A 17,618-nucleotide genomic window follows, 5' to 3' on the forward strand; every position below is an offset into this window, starting at 1 on the left:
GCATTTCCATTGAAGAAGAAAACAAAAAAGCCAAACGCGGTGTTTTGTGCTTGCTTCCTGTCCCTGCCTTCAGACAGGCAGGAATCCTGTGAGTTCTTAGCCGCACAGCCCCCACTGCCTCCATACTGGCCTTGGTCAGTGGTGACACTGTGTCTGCAGACAGCGCCGGTAGTCCCCAGAACAGCTCTTCCTCACACTTGTAATGATCTGGAGATTATGGCACAGGAAACGGCTTTGCAAAGTTTGCTGGTTTTGGGCAGGAGCTCTTAATTTTGTGACAAAGATGAACGAGTCTTTGGGGAGCAGTAAATCTATCTGGTGATATTAAAGGGCAGGTGACCTCTCTGTGGCTGGAGCCCTTGAAACAAAAAAGATTCTTTTCACCGTGCTACAAACAGGTTCATTCTTGGTCTTTTCTTGAATCACACTGCAGAGGAAACCTTAGCCTGACAAATCCTTAGGGTATTTCTTTATTACATACGCATCCTCTATTACTCATAAGTTCCTTTTACGATCTCAGTGGACATTAACACCTATTATTAAATAAAGCATTGTGAATTTCAGATAGTTTGTGTAAGACTTTCATTAAACCTCTTTAGGAAAACTTATTCCGTATCCTGGGGTGTATTTGGGATACTTTACCTTAGGATTCTCCCTAGTATAAATTAGAGTAAAATTTGCTTCTCTTTATGATTGATGTCTCAAAAAAAAAAATTTTATTGCATATAATAAGAAAAGAAGTTCCTAAGGGCAGAATAGTTTTATGACAATGGGAAGACCAGAACATACTTTAGAAAGAGAAGCAAAAGTGAAGTATTTGAGGAACTACTTAAATGAACATAGGTCAACATGCAGAAGTCTTGGACTAGAATACTTGAATGACATTACAATTTGAGGTTTCATAAAAAGTCAGTTCTTGCTAGCTTTACCAATTTCTTATCCAAGAAAGATTTCCATTGTTTTTTGTAAGATTTTTGACTGAGTAAAAATAATAGGATTTGCCTGAAAAAACACTGGAGCTGTAGATAAGCAGGAAATTAAGATCTGAATGTTCCACTTTTTTTAAGAGTTAAAAACTAAACCTTATGTGAATTTTGAGGTAGTCTATCTGCCATGTGAGTCAAACCAAACCTTCAGATCAGAACACCTGCAAAGAAGATTTGGAGCCAGAGCCTGTGGCTTAAGCCTTTCTTTGTTAATTGGTCCAAACAATAGCAGCAGCAATGTTCTCTGTTCCCAGCACAAGCTATTTGTGACAATGCCCTTTGTTAAAGAGATTGTTCAAGGGATGGTAAACTACTCTGCCAAGCTTTACTTATTGAGTCAAAAAGAATAAATCTTTTCCTGGCATTTTCGTTTACCTTGTAACTTAAAAAAGAGACATACAGGTATCCTTATAGTGGGAAGGAGAAGAAAAATTAACTCTCAGAGTATTCTCAGAGTTGAAAATAGAGCTGGATGATCACAGTAGAATCTTTCTCTTGGTGAAGTCAACATGAGTTTTTCCCATCAATTTTCTTGCAGACACCAGGAACATGTCCCATGTAGGGGTTTCCTGATAAGTGAATTTCAGCTCACTTCCCATATAATTACTTCTCCTGGTGATAATAAAATAGAAATGCCCTGAAATAAGAAACAGCAGCAGAGGTATCTCAGCAGTAGAGATGATGCTGTAATGTGAAAAATGTACTTTAGTTGTCCTGGATTTTAAAGGAGATATCAGATTACTGCTATTGATAGTGAGTGATAGATATATTTTCAAATATGTAATAATATTTTACTGATTGTGTTTAGATAAAAGTAAGCAGAAGATTTGATTTGAGGATGTTGTTCAGCTTTTGTTATGGACAGGTTTAGTCTGTTCTTTCAAGGCTGTAGGCACCATTACAATTTCCATACACTCTCTTAAGATTTCAGATATTAACTTTTTCTTCTTCTTCTCTTGCAGATACCAGCAATCCATTTGTAGAGATGCACAGTGATATACCTAAAATAATACACATAACAATGGGAAGAGAAATGATCATTCCATGCAGAGTCACAGCACCAAACATTGCTGTTACTTTAAAAAAGGTACCTCGATCCAAGCATGCTCTGAAAGATTCATTGTTGATTATGCTTTTGTTTCTTTGGTAGTTTACAACTATTCTGACGCTTCTGAAATATTTAAACAATTTAGTATTTCTTAAACAAGATTTCTGGGTGTCAGTGTGTTTAGAAATATTTCAGCCCTGGGGACTTCATCTCATATGTCACAGAAGGACCTCATTACCTCCTTTACACTGGATAAATTTTCTGAGTAAGCTTAAACTTTTCATACCATTTTATTACATTTTCACTGACAAAGATTTCTTTAGCCCAAGAAGTAATTTCTTGTTAGGACAAGAGATTTCCTCCCACCTCTTCCCCTGCCCTTCCTCCCCTTTTCTCTTCTCTTCTCTGGAACAACTGGGAAGTGCAGTCCCTGGATACCTACTGGGGGCTGTACAAGGATCTGGATCTTTGTGAGCCTTTGCCCTACCTCACTCCTACCAGTGGCTTTACTGCTTCCTTTTACATGCAAGTGAACTTACCAGGGAAGGGACGGCTTCACTTTGTATGCAGAGGTTGAGACAGTGAGGCTGGTTTATTAAAAATAGATATTTTTCATGTTTTGGGGAAATCATTTTATCCTAGGTGCTTTGAGAGCTACATGGACAGCTAACTGACATATCTGTATGTAGCGGAGTACCTGGTATCAAGATGGAGAATGGTGGGGGTTTTTTTAAGTTATTTTGTTTAGCATAAAAATTAACAAAGGTACCACTTATGTTTTCTTTCTAAATAAAGGGAGTTTTTACATAGTGGCATAGATGTTCATTGTTGTTACAAAGAAAATAAATTTGTCTTTTTATAGAATAATATGCAATTGTAAAATGATACCAACATAAGACACTTATCTAGGTCAATACAAGTCTTAGATTGCTCCTTGGCTATAGAATTTTACTCCAGCCACACATCTGATCCTGTGTTTTAACTTGAAGTAGAGGTTTAAAATTCTATCCAGTCCTGCTTTGCTAATATAGGTACAGATTTTGCCTCTTGTTTTCCACCTGTTAAATCACATTAAATAAAGCAAAATGCAGAGACAAGAAACTAATCTGGCCTAGGAAGTTACCTTATGTACACACACAGAGTTGTCCTGCAAGAAGTGCACTGTGTGGGATGACACACAAGATTCTGTGGCTATAGAATGAAAAGTAACTGAAGCTTGGCTTTGCATAGCATGGATGTTGTGAAGTGGGAACTTATCTGGGCTCTGTAGTTTTGCATCTGAAATCTCAGCATATTAAAGTCCTGAGTAAATTCCTGTCAGTCTTCTCTCTTATTAAACTATATAAAAAAATTAATTTTGTTTCTCCTTATTTGGAGGAAATTGAGATTTACTCTTTTTTTTTGCAAATCAACTTGCTTTTAGTTTGAGGTTGTGGTGTAAGGCACATCTTTCCACCATCAAAAACAGATGTGGTACTCTGGGAAGGAGAAAGATAAGGTGGTGTCTTGAAAGAAAGGACTGGTTGCTTACATGTTTTGTATTCTAGGAAAAATAAATGTTTTCCCTAATTAATCCCAGAATTTCCTTAAGCATGTAAGCTACAATGCATTACATCATATCTTTAATTATCATCTGTGACACCCATAAGTGAAGATTCCAGCAAGTTTTTGCTCACATAGCAATTAAGAGGTGTGTTAAATGCATTTCACAGCTGCAGACATACTACTGAGGAGCTGGCAAAAGCTATTCTGTGTTTTCCATTTAGTGATAAAGGAAGAAGTTGATGTTCCAATAATGCAATACTCTGGAACTGGAAAGAAACCCCCAGCATTAGAGTCATTAGGTTCTGTATTCTATACTGCTAGGAAGTAAAAATATGAAATACTTTTTGGCAATCTCTTCCATCTGAAAGGACTCAGTATAGTCGCATGACCATGGCCTCCAGCATTTTGTTCCTGTGCAGTGCTACTTCTTGATTTTAGTGGACTGATATGTGAAAGGTTTATTACCCATCTTCAACACTACAAGTAATTGTTTTATTAAAACTGCATCTTTACATTAGTCAACCCTTTTGAGATACTGTGTTGCTCTAACTTCCAGGCTGAACATCTGTACAAATTGTATTCTATAGCAGGACAATCATGTACAATGTAAGAAGAGTCTTAAAAATCAGGAAGCTAATAAAACAGGGATTGGGAAATGTTGGTTTGTTTTTTTTTTTTCCATTCTTATTTCAAATTCAGCCTTAAGGTTCTATTATAACCTGTACCTGCAACAGCTGATAGCCCTTTCTCTTCTTCATCTCTTCATCTTCTCACATTCTTCAGGAAGACCGATGAAATCAACAGATAGTTTTGATGTAATGCTTAATAGATAGATATTCAGAGCCTCTGAAACCATCATTCCTATTTGATTCTGGCAGCCTCATTCAAGATCCCGAAAACAAGATAAACTTTATTGCAACTCAAGTGTGCACTTCTCTTGCTTCTTCATTTGCCCTTATCTTGCTAAATGAAGAAAGCTTTTGGTACAATGGTTTGATTCCTTTTTTTATTCTTCTTTTGGATTCTCTGTCACCAATAACATTTATGGGAATAGAAGTAAATAAGCTTCAGCATAAGGAATAAAAAGAGGAAAAAAACCCAAGGATATTGAATCACACACTTGGACAGTCTGAATTCTTAATAATGCCACCTCGTCCTTCCCAAATTGATGGAAGGGGAAACATAAAAGAAATTACAAGCATTCAGAATTCTAATGTACATTTTTACTATACTTTTAGCTGTCTCTTTCCAGTACAATCTGCCTTTGGAGATGCGGGGAATCACAGCCTGACTATAGACTCTTGACCATATGCATATACTCAAAACCTGGTGGTGGTACTTTGGTAATGTTACCGGGTACCAAAAAGGTTCAGTGTTGGTGCTGAGCAAAGAAGGAGGCACAGTCTATACCGAAAGAAACTGAAGTCTAGTTTGAAATAAAATATAAAGAAGGTAAAAGACCAAGACTGCACCGGGAGGCACAGTGATGTGGTCCATGCAGATAAGTGTGTGTAGACAATAAATGTCATAGTTACTGCAGCTGACACATCAAATTGATTCTTTGAATGCCTCTGACTATCTGCTGGCACCCACCTGAAAGCTATTATTCTAGCTGGAGTTATCCTTTACTGTTTCAGCTGAAATCTCACTGTTCCAGCACAGTGTTTCTTCATACTTTTCCTACTATTCTCTGTGATGACCAAATGGCCAAGTTTTTTTACAAGGTCTTGAACTACATTGGCTGGGCTCTGCATGGGGGATGGACCAGGTGATCTCTAGAAGTCCCTTTCAACCTAGCTTATTGTATGATTCTGGGATCCTCTGTCCTGCAATATGCATGGAGTGATCACCACAGTGATGATGCTGAGTCTCTAGATGGTGGCCTGGAAGCTGGTTTAGAGCAGAGCAAAGCAACTGTGTTTCTCTGAGAGTGGGGAACAGGTCATCTGAAACACTGGGGTTGGCTGAGGAGAACAGCATGGAGGAGTACTGGGTAAGAAATAGATGTAAGTAAGGAGTAGAGGGTAGAGCTGTGAAGAGCTGTGAGAGTGAGCACCCAGCCACCTCCCTTATTCTTTTCTGAGACAAAATCCTGGTATTTCCACCCTCTGTAAGGGTCTTGTTGCAGTATCTTGTTTTTTCCCCCAGTGACATAGCCAGAGACCAGCTGTCTCACAGTGGTCTTCTGCTAGTCATAGACTTCAGGTTTTTAAAGTTTTCCTTACAGTAACTTAAAAGTGTTGAGTTATGCTTTCATGTGTGACTGCATGAAAATTGTTAATCTCAAAGCTGCAAAAAAATTACACCAAAAGATGTAGCCCTAGCTGGTTTTGAGAGGTTTCGGGTGATTAATCTGTGCAGACAAAGATCTGCCTCTGGGACAGGTGAGCCTGTTGGATATACAAATAATTCACAACACTAAGTGTTGCAAAATAGCATCATATTTATGAGTATTTTATTTACAAGACTCAGACACTTCCTTGGTGTTTTGGTTACTTTCCCATTGCTGGAGGAAATAGGCTAATACTAATTTAGTAATCCATCAATTAACTAAGTAATATGAAGTGAATGCGTTCCCTGGGAAATGTCAGTCTAGGGAGTCTCAGAGGCTCTGACTTGACTCTTTCTTCATGGTATACATGAAAAGCTACAGAGGAATATGCTCAGAAACAGTTTGGTTTCCACCAAAGCAGCAACAGGATAAATGTAGTTGGAGCCCTTGAAAGCATAACTGTGAACTGGTTAAAAGAAAGCTTGAATATTTGTTTTATTTAGAAGAAGAATGGCAACAGAGCTTTAAGAGTCCAAGATATTGTTGAATGATAGCCAGCAGCTGTAATGTAATGGGCTTTACTTGTGTGTGCGTGTAACACACATTTCCCCCGTGATTTGCATGCTTATTATAGCCTCTTATCAGCTGTTGTAAAGATAAGGAATTCTACCACAGCATTTTGTGCTCTGTAATTATTGTTCATCTTATTCATCATACGTTTCTGTTGGAGGAAATGGCATGAGATGAGTGGAGGTGATCTCAAGGGCAGCTTTTGGTGTGCGCTGAACAGGCAGCATTGAGGTTGACGAATTTTGGAGAGAAGCTGTACTGCACAGGAAGGTGCCAGGCAGCCACACTTCCCCCAGCCTCTGGCATCCACCTGTGCTGGCTTTAGCCATAAGAAGGAGAGGGCTGGCCAACAAATAAGTCATCTGGTCAAATAAAGGGAAAGAAAGAGATTGGGTGCACAATGTGAGGTGATGTGCAGCAAGGGGCTTAGTCAACCCAGAGATCTTTGCTAAGGACACTAATTCACTTCAACTCTGCTCTGTGCCACCTTTAAAAATATGCTATTTTTTACCATAAAAGCAGGCTTTATAAAAGTAGAGTCACATCTGTGCTTCGTACTAATAGATGATCTCTGTGTTATCCAAGCAATGGCATTTATTCTATTGACAAGGCATAACACAAAAACATGGTGTGAAAACAAATCTTGTCTGAACTCCAATGCCTATGTCATGCTTTGCCTTTTCAGGGTTTTCTTGATACCTTAATAAAATGAGGCTTAAAACTCAAAGGATCCTAATGTAAAATATTTTTGTACAGCTGACAAAGTGAACTCTGTATCCCTTATCACAATATTTTAGTCTGTATTAGATTTCAGGTCCTGAGTTTAAAAACATCTGATGGCTTTACACTAGTCACTTATTGGGTTGTCAGCTTCTGAGGGACTTAAAGTGCCTATTTTAAAAAAATGTGCTGAATGTATTTTTCTGTGGAAATGTGATGCATTTGTTGTTTCATGCTGTCCTTCCAATATCTGCAATCTGTGTGACTTTTCTCATTTAGTATGTTCAATAGTTCTCAGTTTGCTTTAAAATTTGCAGTTCACATTGTATGCAATGACTTAGACACGTGTACTCTATGACCTGTCAGCTTTGGGACAGCCATTCATATCCTTAATCTTTTCTTTAAAAAAAACAGTCCAGTCCTTTAGACAACATGAATGTGAGAAGCATCAGATTGAATCCTGGCAGGAATTTGTTAAAGCCATAAAAAGACAGTAAATTAAGTCCATTTGTCACCTCCACTGAAAAATGGGTATTTCTGCCTCAGTGGTGAAACCAGGATACTTAATTGCAAAGGTTTGCCAAGACGAGCACTTTATCTGCCAACCAGGAGCCAACAAAATAGCAGCCCAACTGCTGAGGCTAATGATAGTGTCAATCTATTGTGTCATAAATTACATCCTGTTATAAATAATGAAATCTTGGAAACAAATAAAACATTTCCATTCTTCACCCAGATTTTTCCTCTATTCTGTGGTGAAAATGAGACTTGGAAAATCAGCATAATTAAATGTCATCCTTTCTATTTTGATTGACATTTTTTAGGGTGTTTTTTTCACATTCCTTTTTATTAGGCTACTTTGATTAGAGAGTGGTATGAGGATGAGGGTTTTTTGATACATGTTTGACAGTTCCAGATTCCACGAGAAACCATAATTCCTGATGGCAAGACAATAATCTGGGATAGCATGAAAGGCTTCAGAATACCTAAGGCAACCTACAGATTCATAGGACTCCTGAGCTGTGAGACAACCATTGGTGGACACAAATATAGCACCAAGTACCTAACGCACCGAGAAAGTGAGTAGTGTCTCCACTCCCTGTCTTTTCATTGAGCACTCTGCCCTGGTGACATTACATACTTTCCTCTCTCTTTGTCACGTGCAGCCAACACAATTTTTGATGTTCAGTTAAGCACTCCACGTCTTGTCAAACTGCTCAAAGGAGACAGCCTGGCAATTAACTGCACTGTCACTGCAGCCTGGAACACCAGAGTGCAAATGACGTGGACTTACCCTGGAGAGGTGAGTGCTGTAGCGGCAATGGAGGAACTGGGGGCTTCCCATAGATCACACTGCATCTAGAATCCCGAGAGGAATTTTGCCTTAAAATGCTTGCTATGGTTTGCATTCTATCATTTTGACCCTTGCTGACATGTCTTTAAAGGTTTTTGGTTAGTTTTTGTTTTTTCTTTCTGGTGTTCAATTGAGTAAGTAAACATGTTTACACCATGGACTCTGGTTATATTGCATAACTGCAAGTGAACGCTAGAATTGTTTCATACATGGGAGCTTCATTTTGACCTGGAGAAATGGTAGAAATTTATCACCCGGTCCCAGGCAGAGGCTGTCTGTTGTGACAAAGAAGTTTTCAGCAAGGCTGTTTTTCTCAACATATCCATTTAAAAGACTGGCAGACAGTCAGGCACCTGACTGGAGTATGTTTAGGAGAGATATTTTGATTTAGCTGGCCAAAATCTCATTTGTTAAGTGTCATATGAACAATCCTCTTGTTTTGACAACTACAGGAATGCTCCTGAATGAGTTTCTCCTCCCCCCCACACTGGGAACATCCTCATAAATATTTGTCACTTACAGAGAAACTGCCAGGGATTCCGCGTAAAGCTGATAAGAAATTTGACATTATTTTAAGGTTTACAACTCCCATTCCTTTCATGTCAGTTTGATATATGCTACTGATTCAAGTCCAAATAATTTATTTTGTCACTCATTGTGTCTCATCACAAGCTGAAATTATGATTACATTATATAGGGAAGATTAATGTAATTGTTTCATGCATACTGTAGCCATTTTCCCTGGCACTTTTTCACCTCAGAAATAAACAACTTAGCAACAAGAAATTCTCCAAATATATTGTATTGCTCATTACCGCCTCACCAAGCCCTAGGCAAGCACCACAGTTGTGAAATTCTGTTTTATTTGGATGGTAACTGAAGGGTGCTCAGTGTTTATAAGACAGCAACAATGTCCTGGGTTAAATAAACTTTGAGGCCAAAAGCTGAGAGGGAGTTGCAGGAAATAACTCCTCAGACTCACATTATCTTCGGTTCCACCCTGTTATTCTCTTGTTGAATCTAGTCCCTTTTCTGTCTATAGGGTTTCCATGATTCTCCCCTTCTTGTGTTATTGCCTCTGTCTAATTGTCTGCTGCCTATGGACACTGAACCCAGGCACCAAACTCTGTGCCAGTGGCTCCGGGGAATGCTGGACAAGGCACAATGGGGAGCTGGGCATGTTGGTATGGCAGGCCGTACAGAAGGAATAATCTTCATCTGGAAAGAACTAGTTTGGATGCTATTACAGCTTTGGTGAAGAAAGAAATGACTTGCCATATGATGTTACTTGTCGTTTTTATTGTTGACGCTCTGGACATGTTAGACTTCTTTTGCATGTCTGTGCTGTATAGAGTGATATGGATTTTTTAATTAAGATATGGTGGGAGTACAGTAAGATAAAAAATCTTGATAATCATGAAAATCCATTTGATTAAGCTCTTTGTTGTTCATTTTTGCTTTTCTAGGCAAGGAAGAGAGGTTCTGTAACGCAGCGCATTGACCAGAAGAATACAGAAGCCAATATTTTTTACAGCATCCTTGTTGTTGACAGAGTGCGTGATATTGATAAAGGCCAGTATACCTGCCACGTGAAGAGTGGGCCATCAATCAAAGCAGTTAACACAACAGTCATCGTTTATGGTAAGGAGTGTTGCAGATTTGTAGAATCCTGAATGCCCATGTACCAAGTTCAGTCATACAATAGCTTTACATCTTGACACAAAGTGGAAGTAAATGTATAGCACGTTCATCACAGGTAGAAGAAGGAGGGAGACCAGAGAGAATATGTGCCTTTTCTTCCATGACTGTTTTGTACTGGTGGCATGTTAATGTTCAATTTGATCACTCTTGTCTGCTAAATACTATGATGACCCTGTCCTCAGTCAGTTGTGGTAGAAACAATCAGTTAAACTATAGTTTGGAGCAAAAAAAAAAAAAAAAAGAAAAGTACAAGCTGAATTTAAATAGAAGAATCCCACTTCCTTTTCTGCAGTACTTACTGTTTTCAATGAAAAATGAAGCTCTACAAGTACAAGATACTGCAACTCATTATTAGTATGCTTTTACAGTGGGAGCCTTAAACGAGTTCCCTATGGTCTGTGTTGGCCTTCTCTGCAATCTGGAAATTTCTACTGTTATTCTAAATTTATTTGAATTAGGACTTTTGTGCACTGAGACATTACGAGAAGCTAGTTTTTAACGGCATCCTGTTAGAATTAGGACTATGCAGGATCTTTGGAGTGTCATTGGTATTAAAGATCAAGTGGTTAGTGGATGTCCTCTACAACAGATAACTCATGGTCAGAATATTGATTTGTTCTTTGTTTTCAGTGGTCTACCTTTTCTGCCTTGTCTGGAAGTTTGGGCTAGGCACCCTACCTTAGTATTCTTAAAGAGTATTTCAGTCCATATCCTCTATTTAAGCCCTGGACTGAATCACTGGGAGCACAGGATGAATCATGATATGATATCCACTTATTATATTCCTAAACAGATAAGATGAAGCTGTCAGAAACAGAGTTTTAGGTTAAAATTAAAGTCAGAGAAGCTGGAACTGTTGAAGCTAGCCTATAAACTCCTATTCACATGAGCATCCCTATCTATATCTATCCCTGACCACTATTAGAAAGAGCCTATGTGAATAAGTGCTTGCAGAATCAGGGTTGTATCCTTATAACCTTTGTAGTAAAACTAATGATTTATCTTGTGCATGCTACATTTAATGTATGTGCAAGTGTGATTAAATATTGCAGTTGATTATTAAATATCCAACATCCTTATCCTTATGCAGCCCATAACAGAGTAAATATTGCACCATATCAAATAGACAGTCAAACGACTTTTCATATTTTGAGTGTTTTATTTGGCTCAAGTGCAATTTGAGGGGGAATAAAAAAAGATATTTTTCAATGTATTATATAAATGTTATGTTTTACTGCCTCTGGTAAAACCCATCAGCTTGCCAGAGACTTTGAAATATGGGGCTGTACAACTGGAAAAGAACAAATTCCAACAGGTTGAGATTGTTCCAATGAAGTGATAAAGATTTGTTTGTTTGGTGAAACATCTGTTTACCAATGATACAGCAAGTTTCTGCCTTTTCCTTTGCTGTTTCTCTGAAGGTCCCTTAAATCCGCTCTGGCAGAATATTTTCTTTTGGAACATTCAGTGATTCTTGGCCTTTAGGAGTGAAAGGGTCATCTGATCATCTACTTGTTTCCTATGTACCATGAAACACCTTATCTCTTGTGCCTCTTTTTCTAATTGAAGCACAATGTGAATTTGGCTAGAGTGCATCTTCTCCAGGCAGATTTATGGCCTGGGAACTGTATCACAATTTTTTAGTGTATTTCTGATATTCCTTTCTATATTTCATAGATCTCTAGGAGATTCCACTTTACTCTTGCTGTTGCCATGTGGGAACACCAAAATGATTAAAGATAACTTTTATTTGGATTTGTGTTCTTTTTAGTAGAACAACTCTTTTGCAGGCTGAAAATCAATAATACAATTCACTGGTTTTGTTTAAGATAAAATGTTCATTAATTTGAAACGTCGAAGAAAAACTGCGCTGGAGGCTGTAGCTGGAAGAAAATCCTATCGTTTGTCAATGAAAGTGAAGGCGTTTCCCTCTCCAGAGGTTATATGGTAGGTAACAGTTACCTAAATAAGAATTTTTTTTTGTAAAATATTCAAATAAGACCCCTTGAAATGGCAACAAAATGGAGATAATACAGTTGTGGAGTTTTATTGGAAGTTTCAAGGTTGTCTTGGGTTTTAACAATTTATAAGAATATTATTTCCGTTTTGCAAGTGCAAAAAAGGAGCTCTGGAAAGTTTAAAGTTCATAGACTCAAATATGTTAGATGTCTCCTATTTAAATCAATTGACACTCTGCAGCTAAAGATCTTTACCAACCATGGCTGAAATGTTGCATCCAACTTCACTCAGATCTAGACATGATACCTGAACTTACTTTACAGATAGTAGGAGAAAGTAAATAAGGTTTTCATTAAAATAACCGTTGAGTCATGCAGACATGCACTGTTAGAAAAACAATGAAAGTTTATTTTGTTATATGGTGATGCGCAGGTTGTAGATCTATTTTAGTGACTAGAGCGTTCACTTTGACTCATGTGTACTCTGCTAAAAAATCTTTTGAACAGTTTTTTTTGTATTAACCCAACTACTTTTATATAAAACAATGTTATCTATTCATGATCTCAAGGGCTTTTTTGTTTAAATAATTTTAAACACCAGTAGCTTTGGCACAATTCATTGCACTTTAACAAAGCGTCTATGACAAGACTGATTAAGAAAACAAACCATACATACATGAACAGTGAGAGTTCATGTTACTCACAGACAGAAATTACTTTTGCTCCAAACACCGTGTTTTGTTTTACAAAAACTTATAGTTCCACATGGAAAATTAAGAGGCAAAAGTGGAGACAGCACTAGCCATTTGCTACAGTATTTTCTGTTTCTATAGTGGTTGAGCTTGTTGACTACACATATAGATCCAAAATTTCTGAAATACAAAAAAATCCACTTATCCAAAATCCATATCTCCACTTATCATTGTGAGACTAATGAAACACTGGAACAAGCAGTCCAGATAGGCTGTGGAGTCTCCATTCTTGGAGATGTTCAAAACCAGAATGAAAAAAGTCTTGGGCAACCTTCTGACCTTGCTTTGAACAGGGGTTGGACTAAACAATCTCCAGAGGCTCTTTTAGCCTCAATTATTTTGTGGTTTTGTAAAATATAGTTACAGTGAAATGCTTAAATCCATAGTCCTTAGACCAAATTTTTAGTGTTCCTCTAATAACAGTAAGTTTTCTGTAAACACTTAGCAAAAACCTGTGAATCTTTTTAATCAACTCAATCTTCATAGTGAAAATCTGTTGTACTTTGCTACTACTGTCATGTCAATGTTCATACAGCAAACTACTAAAATATTCTTTATGCTGCATTTTTAAACTTAGAAGAAAAAATATTGTGCTGCTTCAGGAATCTGTGTGAGCAAGTTAGTTAGATTTTCTGTTATCTTTAAAAACATTCACTTGATAGCAGGATATCTGATTCTTAAGTGCTTATCTAATCTACTTACTCTTCCTCTTCCTAAAATCACAGCTGTGCTTAGACTACTGTAATGCTTTGTCCCAGGATGTATTCTGAGGTCATAAAGAAATGGTTGGTGCTGGATGATGCAACCTTTATTGTGTGAACAACTTAGCCAAAATGCTTGTCTTCTAGACTAAATGGTGGCACAAGCATGGAAATCTGGGATCTTCAGGAACAGATTTGCAATTTTCAACAACTTTCAAATACTATAGAGCCCAGTCAGATCCTTATTAAGTTTAATATATGGAACGGTGTTTTCCAAAGTGCTTTATAAATATCAGCAGTCTTACTTGTAAGAGAAGGATGAGCCTCTGGTAAACAGAATCTCAAGACTGTAAATTCAATCCTGGCCCAAAGATTGAGATATTGTGAAAAGAAAGCAACATTATTTTTCAAAATTTTGATTTCTGGAATTCTTTTAAACAGGTTAAAAGATGGGCTACCTGCTGCTGAAAAGTGTGCCCGGTACATGGTTAAAGACTATTCATTAATCATTAAGGATGTTGCTGAAGAAGATGCTGGAAACTACACCATAATACTGAGCATGCGACAGTGGAACTTGTCTAAGAATCTTACAGTCACTCTTAGAGTAAATGGTAAGTTTGAAGAATGTTCCCATGCTTCTCGTGAACATACAAATGCTGAATTTTCACTGAGCTAGATTTTCATTGCTCTTGCACAGTTCAGGTCATTGTGAGTTTTAGTACTGACTTTCATGGGCTCAGATCCTATCCCCATATGCAGGGTGAGAAACATTTTGGAATCAGAAGATGGACACTCGTTTTCCTTAGAAGGGTTTCTGTCTTCCATGATCATGTACTTGTTCCTGATGACTCAAATGTGTTAGTAACTGCTCATCTGACTTAACTTAGGCCTATCATTTTTCTATGTTCTCCTAGGGATCTTTCTTATTACTCATCCTGCAGGAATGTAGTATTTTCACGATCATGCAATACACTAGAAATGAGCTGGGTTTAATTGCTTTCCAATTTTTACCCTTTACAGTGAAACCCCAGATATATGAAAATGCTGTGTCATCATTCCCTGATCCCAATCTGTATTTACTGAACAGCAAACAAGTGCTGACATGCACCGTGTATGGTATTCCTCAACCTAAAATTATGTGGATGTGGTACCCCTGTAGACAAAACCATTCTAAAACAAGGTAGGACAGCTTCCTCACTTCTATTTAGCATGTGTCCCTTTACTATTACCTTTAAATATTTGCTTTTTTACAAGAATAAATCTTAACATGATCATTGATTAGTTAGTAGAGTTTATATACTTTTAATCAATGTATTTTTTAGTAAGCATATAGGCACAATGCAATTTTTTCTGCATCCTTATTTGAAAATGGAGGGCAAAACTGTTATATTTTTTTATTCCTATTTAGGTTTATTTGTAGTTCACTACTATTAATGCATTCAATGTCCAGAGGTGATAATTAATTCTTAATGTTTATGATGGAAGGCTTGCAGACAGTGTCTTCCAAAGTTCACACGCTTTTTCATGGAGATCTCCACGCTTTCCTCGTGGGTGGCTTCTTTTGAAATTCAACAGAAATGATCTGGAAGGCTTTTTCTATTATGAAAGTCAAGTCTCTCTTACAATACGTTGACTCATAGATTCAGTTCAGGAACCCAAATGTGCTCAGCATTCTCCAGATGATATTTCAACAGGGTAAAATATAAATGGCATCATACAAGCATACTTGATGCTGATGTGGCACTTAACTAATCCTTTTCTATATTTAAGCTTTCTTTTGAACTCTCTTTCTTTTGATTACAAGTTTGTGTGTTGACTCATTTCATCATGAAATCTGACACAATCTTAATGATTAACACTCAACCTCTGCAATGGCATTAGCATTAAGCTACTATCAGAGGGTTCAAACATGCAAGGTATTTGGATCACAGCACAATGAAGATATTTAAAAACCTAACTAAAAGTTTAGGAATCCACATTTTCTCAGTTTCAGTTGTAGGTAATCACTTTATGTAAGTTCTAACTTCTTTAGCACTTTTATAGAATTGGGGTTTAGTGTCAATCCAGCCAAACATTTAAGTGCATCCAGCCAAACATTTAAGTGAATACTTAACTGATGGGTCACAACACATGTCATTCAATTAAATAGGACAAACAGATTATTTCAAATTAAGGGTGCTTGTAAGTGCTTTGTGATCAGTGAGAGAGTGGTCAGCACTTCCTGGAACCACACATAGTTATTCCAGTTATGCCTTGCTTTGGGATTATGCTAATGGCTGGCTTTCTGTGCCCTTCTCACCAAGAGGTGGCACTAGCAATCTCTCCTTTGCTGGAATAGGTATAACCTGAAATTCTCCATTTCAAGGACAGGTGAGGCCTGCATTTCCTCTGCCTGTTGTGTTACTTTTGAAGGACAAGTCACAACATCCTGACCATTAATTTATTTCTGCTTATAGGTGCAAGGTGTGAGAGAAAAGAGATCACAGTACCTCTTAAGTAGAAACGCTGTGAAAGGCATATAAGAAAAAATTTCAGTCTTTTAAATTCTTTCAAGTATTTATACAACTATGCATAGGCTGGCTTGAAATCACAGTGCAGCACTGATGAAATAGTTGGTTCTTCTTTGGGAATTGGAGTGGTGCTTGTCCATTGTCAAATATTTCCTTCTGTAAACAAGCACAGATCTGCACTCCAGCACAGTAGAGCATGTCATCAGAAATAGAAATGAATATCTGCAAGCAGGTGTTTAATAATGTGCTAAACTGTAGACTCAATTAAATGCTAATTAGAAATGTGTTTGAGCAAGTGATCAAAGGAGAAATGTAACGATTTGAATGAGCTATTGGCTCTGGTACAAGGTTGTTTCCAGACTTGCTTCCAAATTGCCTTTGTAATTGTTCTGTGACCATTCTCTTTAACCCCCTCCCCTTCCTTCTCCTTTAAATGCTCATTGAAGAAATAGTCTGAAGAACATAACTTTTAATGCTTTGCCTCAAAGGAGTGGAATGACTCCCTCTGAATAATATAGTGATGATTAACTATGGCAGAAAAGCAGAACTACTTGAGTAATTACATTTTATCTCCTGCTCCAGGAAAGGAGCAGAGTGGACTACCTCTGCAGCTGGTACACCTTGCTCAGGCTGATGCCTGTGCCTGTTCAGGCATTCTCCTTGAAGAGCTGAAGAACCCTTTAATCCCACCTATTTCACTATATTTTCCTTTTTGTGTCAGAAGAGATTTGCCTAAACAACAGATTTAAGGTGTGGGTGCCTTGTGCAGCAGATAAAAAAAAAATGTATTTTATTCTGCCATTACAGTATTTCTTTGGCTTTACCTACCCAGTGTTAGGTTTTCAAGGCTAAAATGTTGCTCTCTTAATGCTCAACTAGTGCCTATTTCTGTGTACAGATGTACTTCGTACCCTAAATTGATAACCCCCCACAGGTTACCATTATTCAGTGTATGGCAGTAGGGATTTTCATCAAGCTTCTGAGTCCCATGCCATGGGGCAGAGCATGCATGCTGAGCAAAAAGATGCTGTTACTGCGAAGATCTTGCAGTGTACAAATGTTTTTTGCTCCCAGATTTATATATGTACTTAAACTTCACCTCACTTGAGTACTATCGCTGCAAGATGGGGAATAAAGCATAGTGCATAAATTAGATGGTTTCATTTTTGAAAGACTGTTGCCTATGAGTTCCTTAATAGGAACTATTAGGTTATCTGGCTGCTTCTTTTAGTTTCTGTTCCAGCTAGTATTTCTGTTCCAAAAAGCTAAAAAAACCTCAGTGGATTCCGCTGCTTTTAAATAAAATGCAGATATATTTTAATGCTTTGTAATTAATTCCATCAATTTGCATAGCTCTCCTCTCTACATCATTCAGGCCAGTCAGAGGAGGGTGGCCAAATTAAACAATTTTCATAGTTTCCTGGGAGCAAATTAAAAACCAAACAAACAAGCCCACAACAGTAACAACAACAACAACAAATGCTGTAAACTTGTTCAACAA

The 17,618-nt window shown here is 37.6% G+C and overlaps 1 protein-coding gene across 1 annotated transcript in view; it reads left to right on the forward strand.

The window, feature by feature from the left end:
* The window catches only part of LOC103770961 (vascular endothelial growth factor receptor 1-like), a 99,495-nt gene that overhangs the window by 8,101 nt on the left and 73,776 nt on the right, over positions 1–17,618 (forward strand). Inside the window, 7 exon segments of the mRNA XM_008938239.1 lie at positions 1,949–2,073; positions 8,058–8,220; positions 8,308–8,444; positions 9,962–10,136; positions 12,026–12,143; positions 14,049–14,218; positions 14,628–14,787. Coding sequence (XP_008936487.1) covers positions 1,949–2,073; positions 8,058–8,220; positions 8,308–8,444; positions 9,962–10,136; positions 12,026–12,143; positions 14,049–14,218; positions 14,628–14,787 — 1,048 coding nt within the window.

This window comes from Merops nubicus, unplaced genomic scaffold (assembly GCF_000691845.1).
Source record: "Merops nubicus isolate BGI_N331 unplaced genomic scaffold, ASM69184v1 scaffold6474, whole genome shotgun sequence".
Taxonomy (NCBI): domain Eukaryota; kingdom Metazoa; phylum Chordata; class Aves; order Coraciiformes; family Meropidae; genus Merops; species Merops nubicus.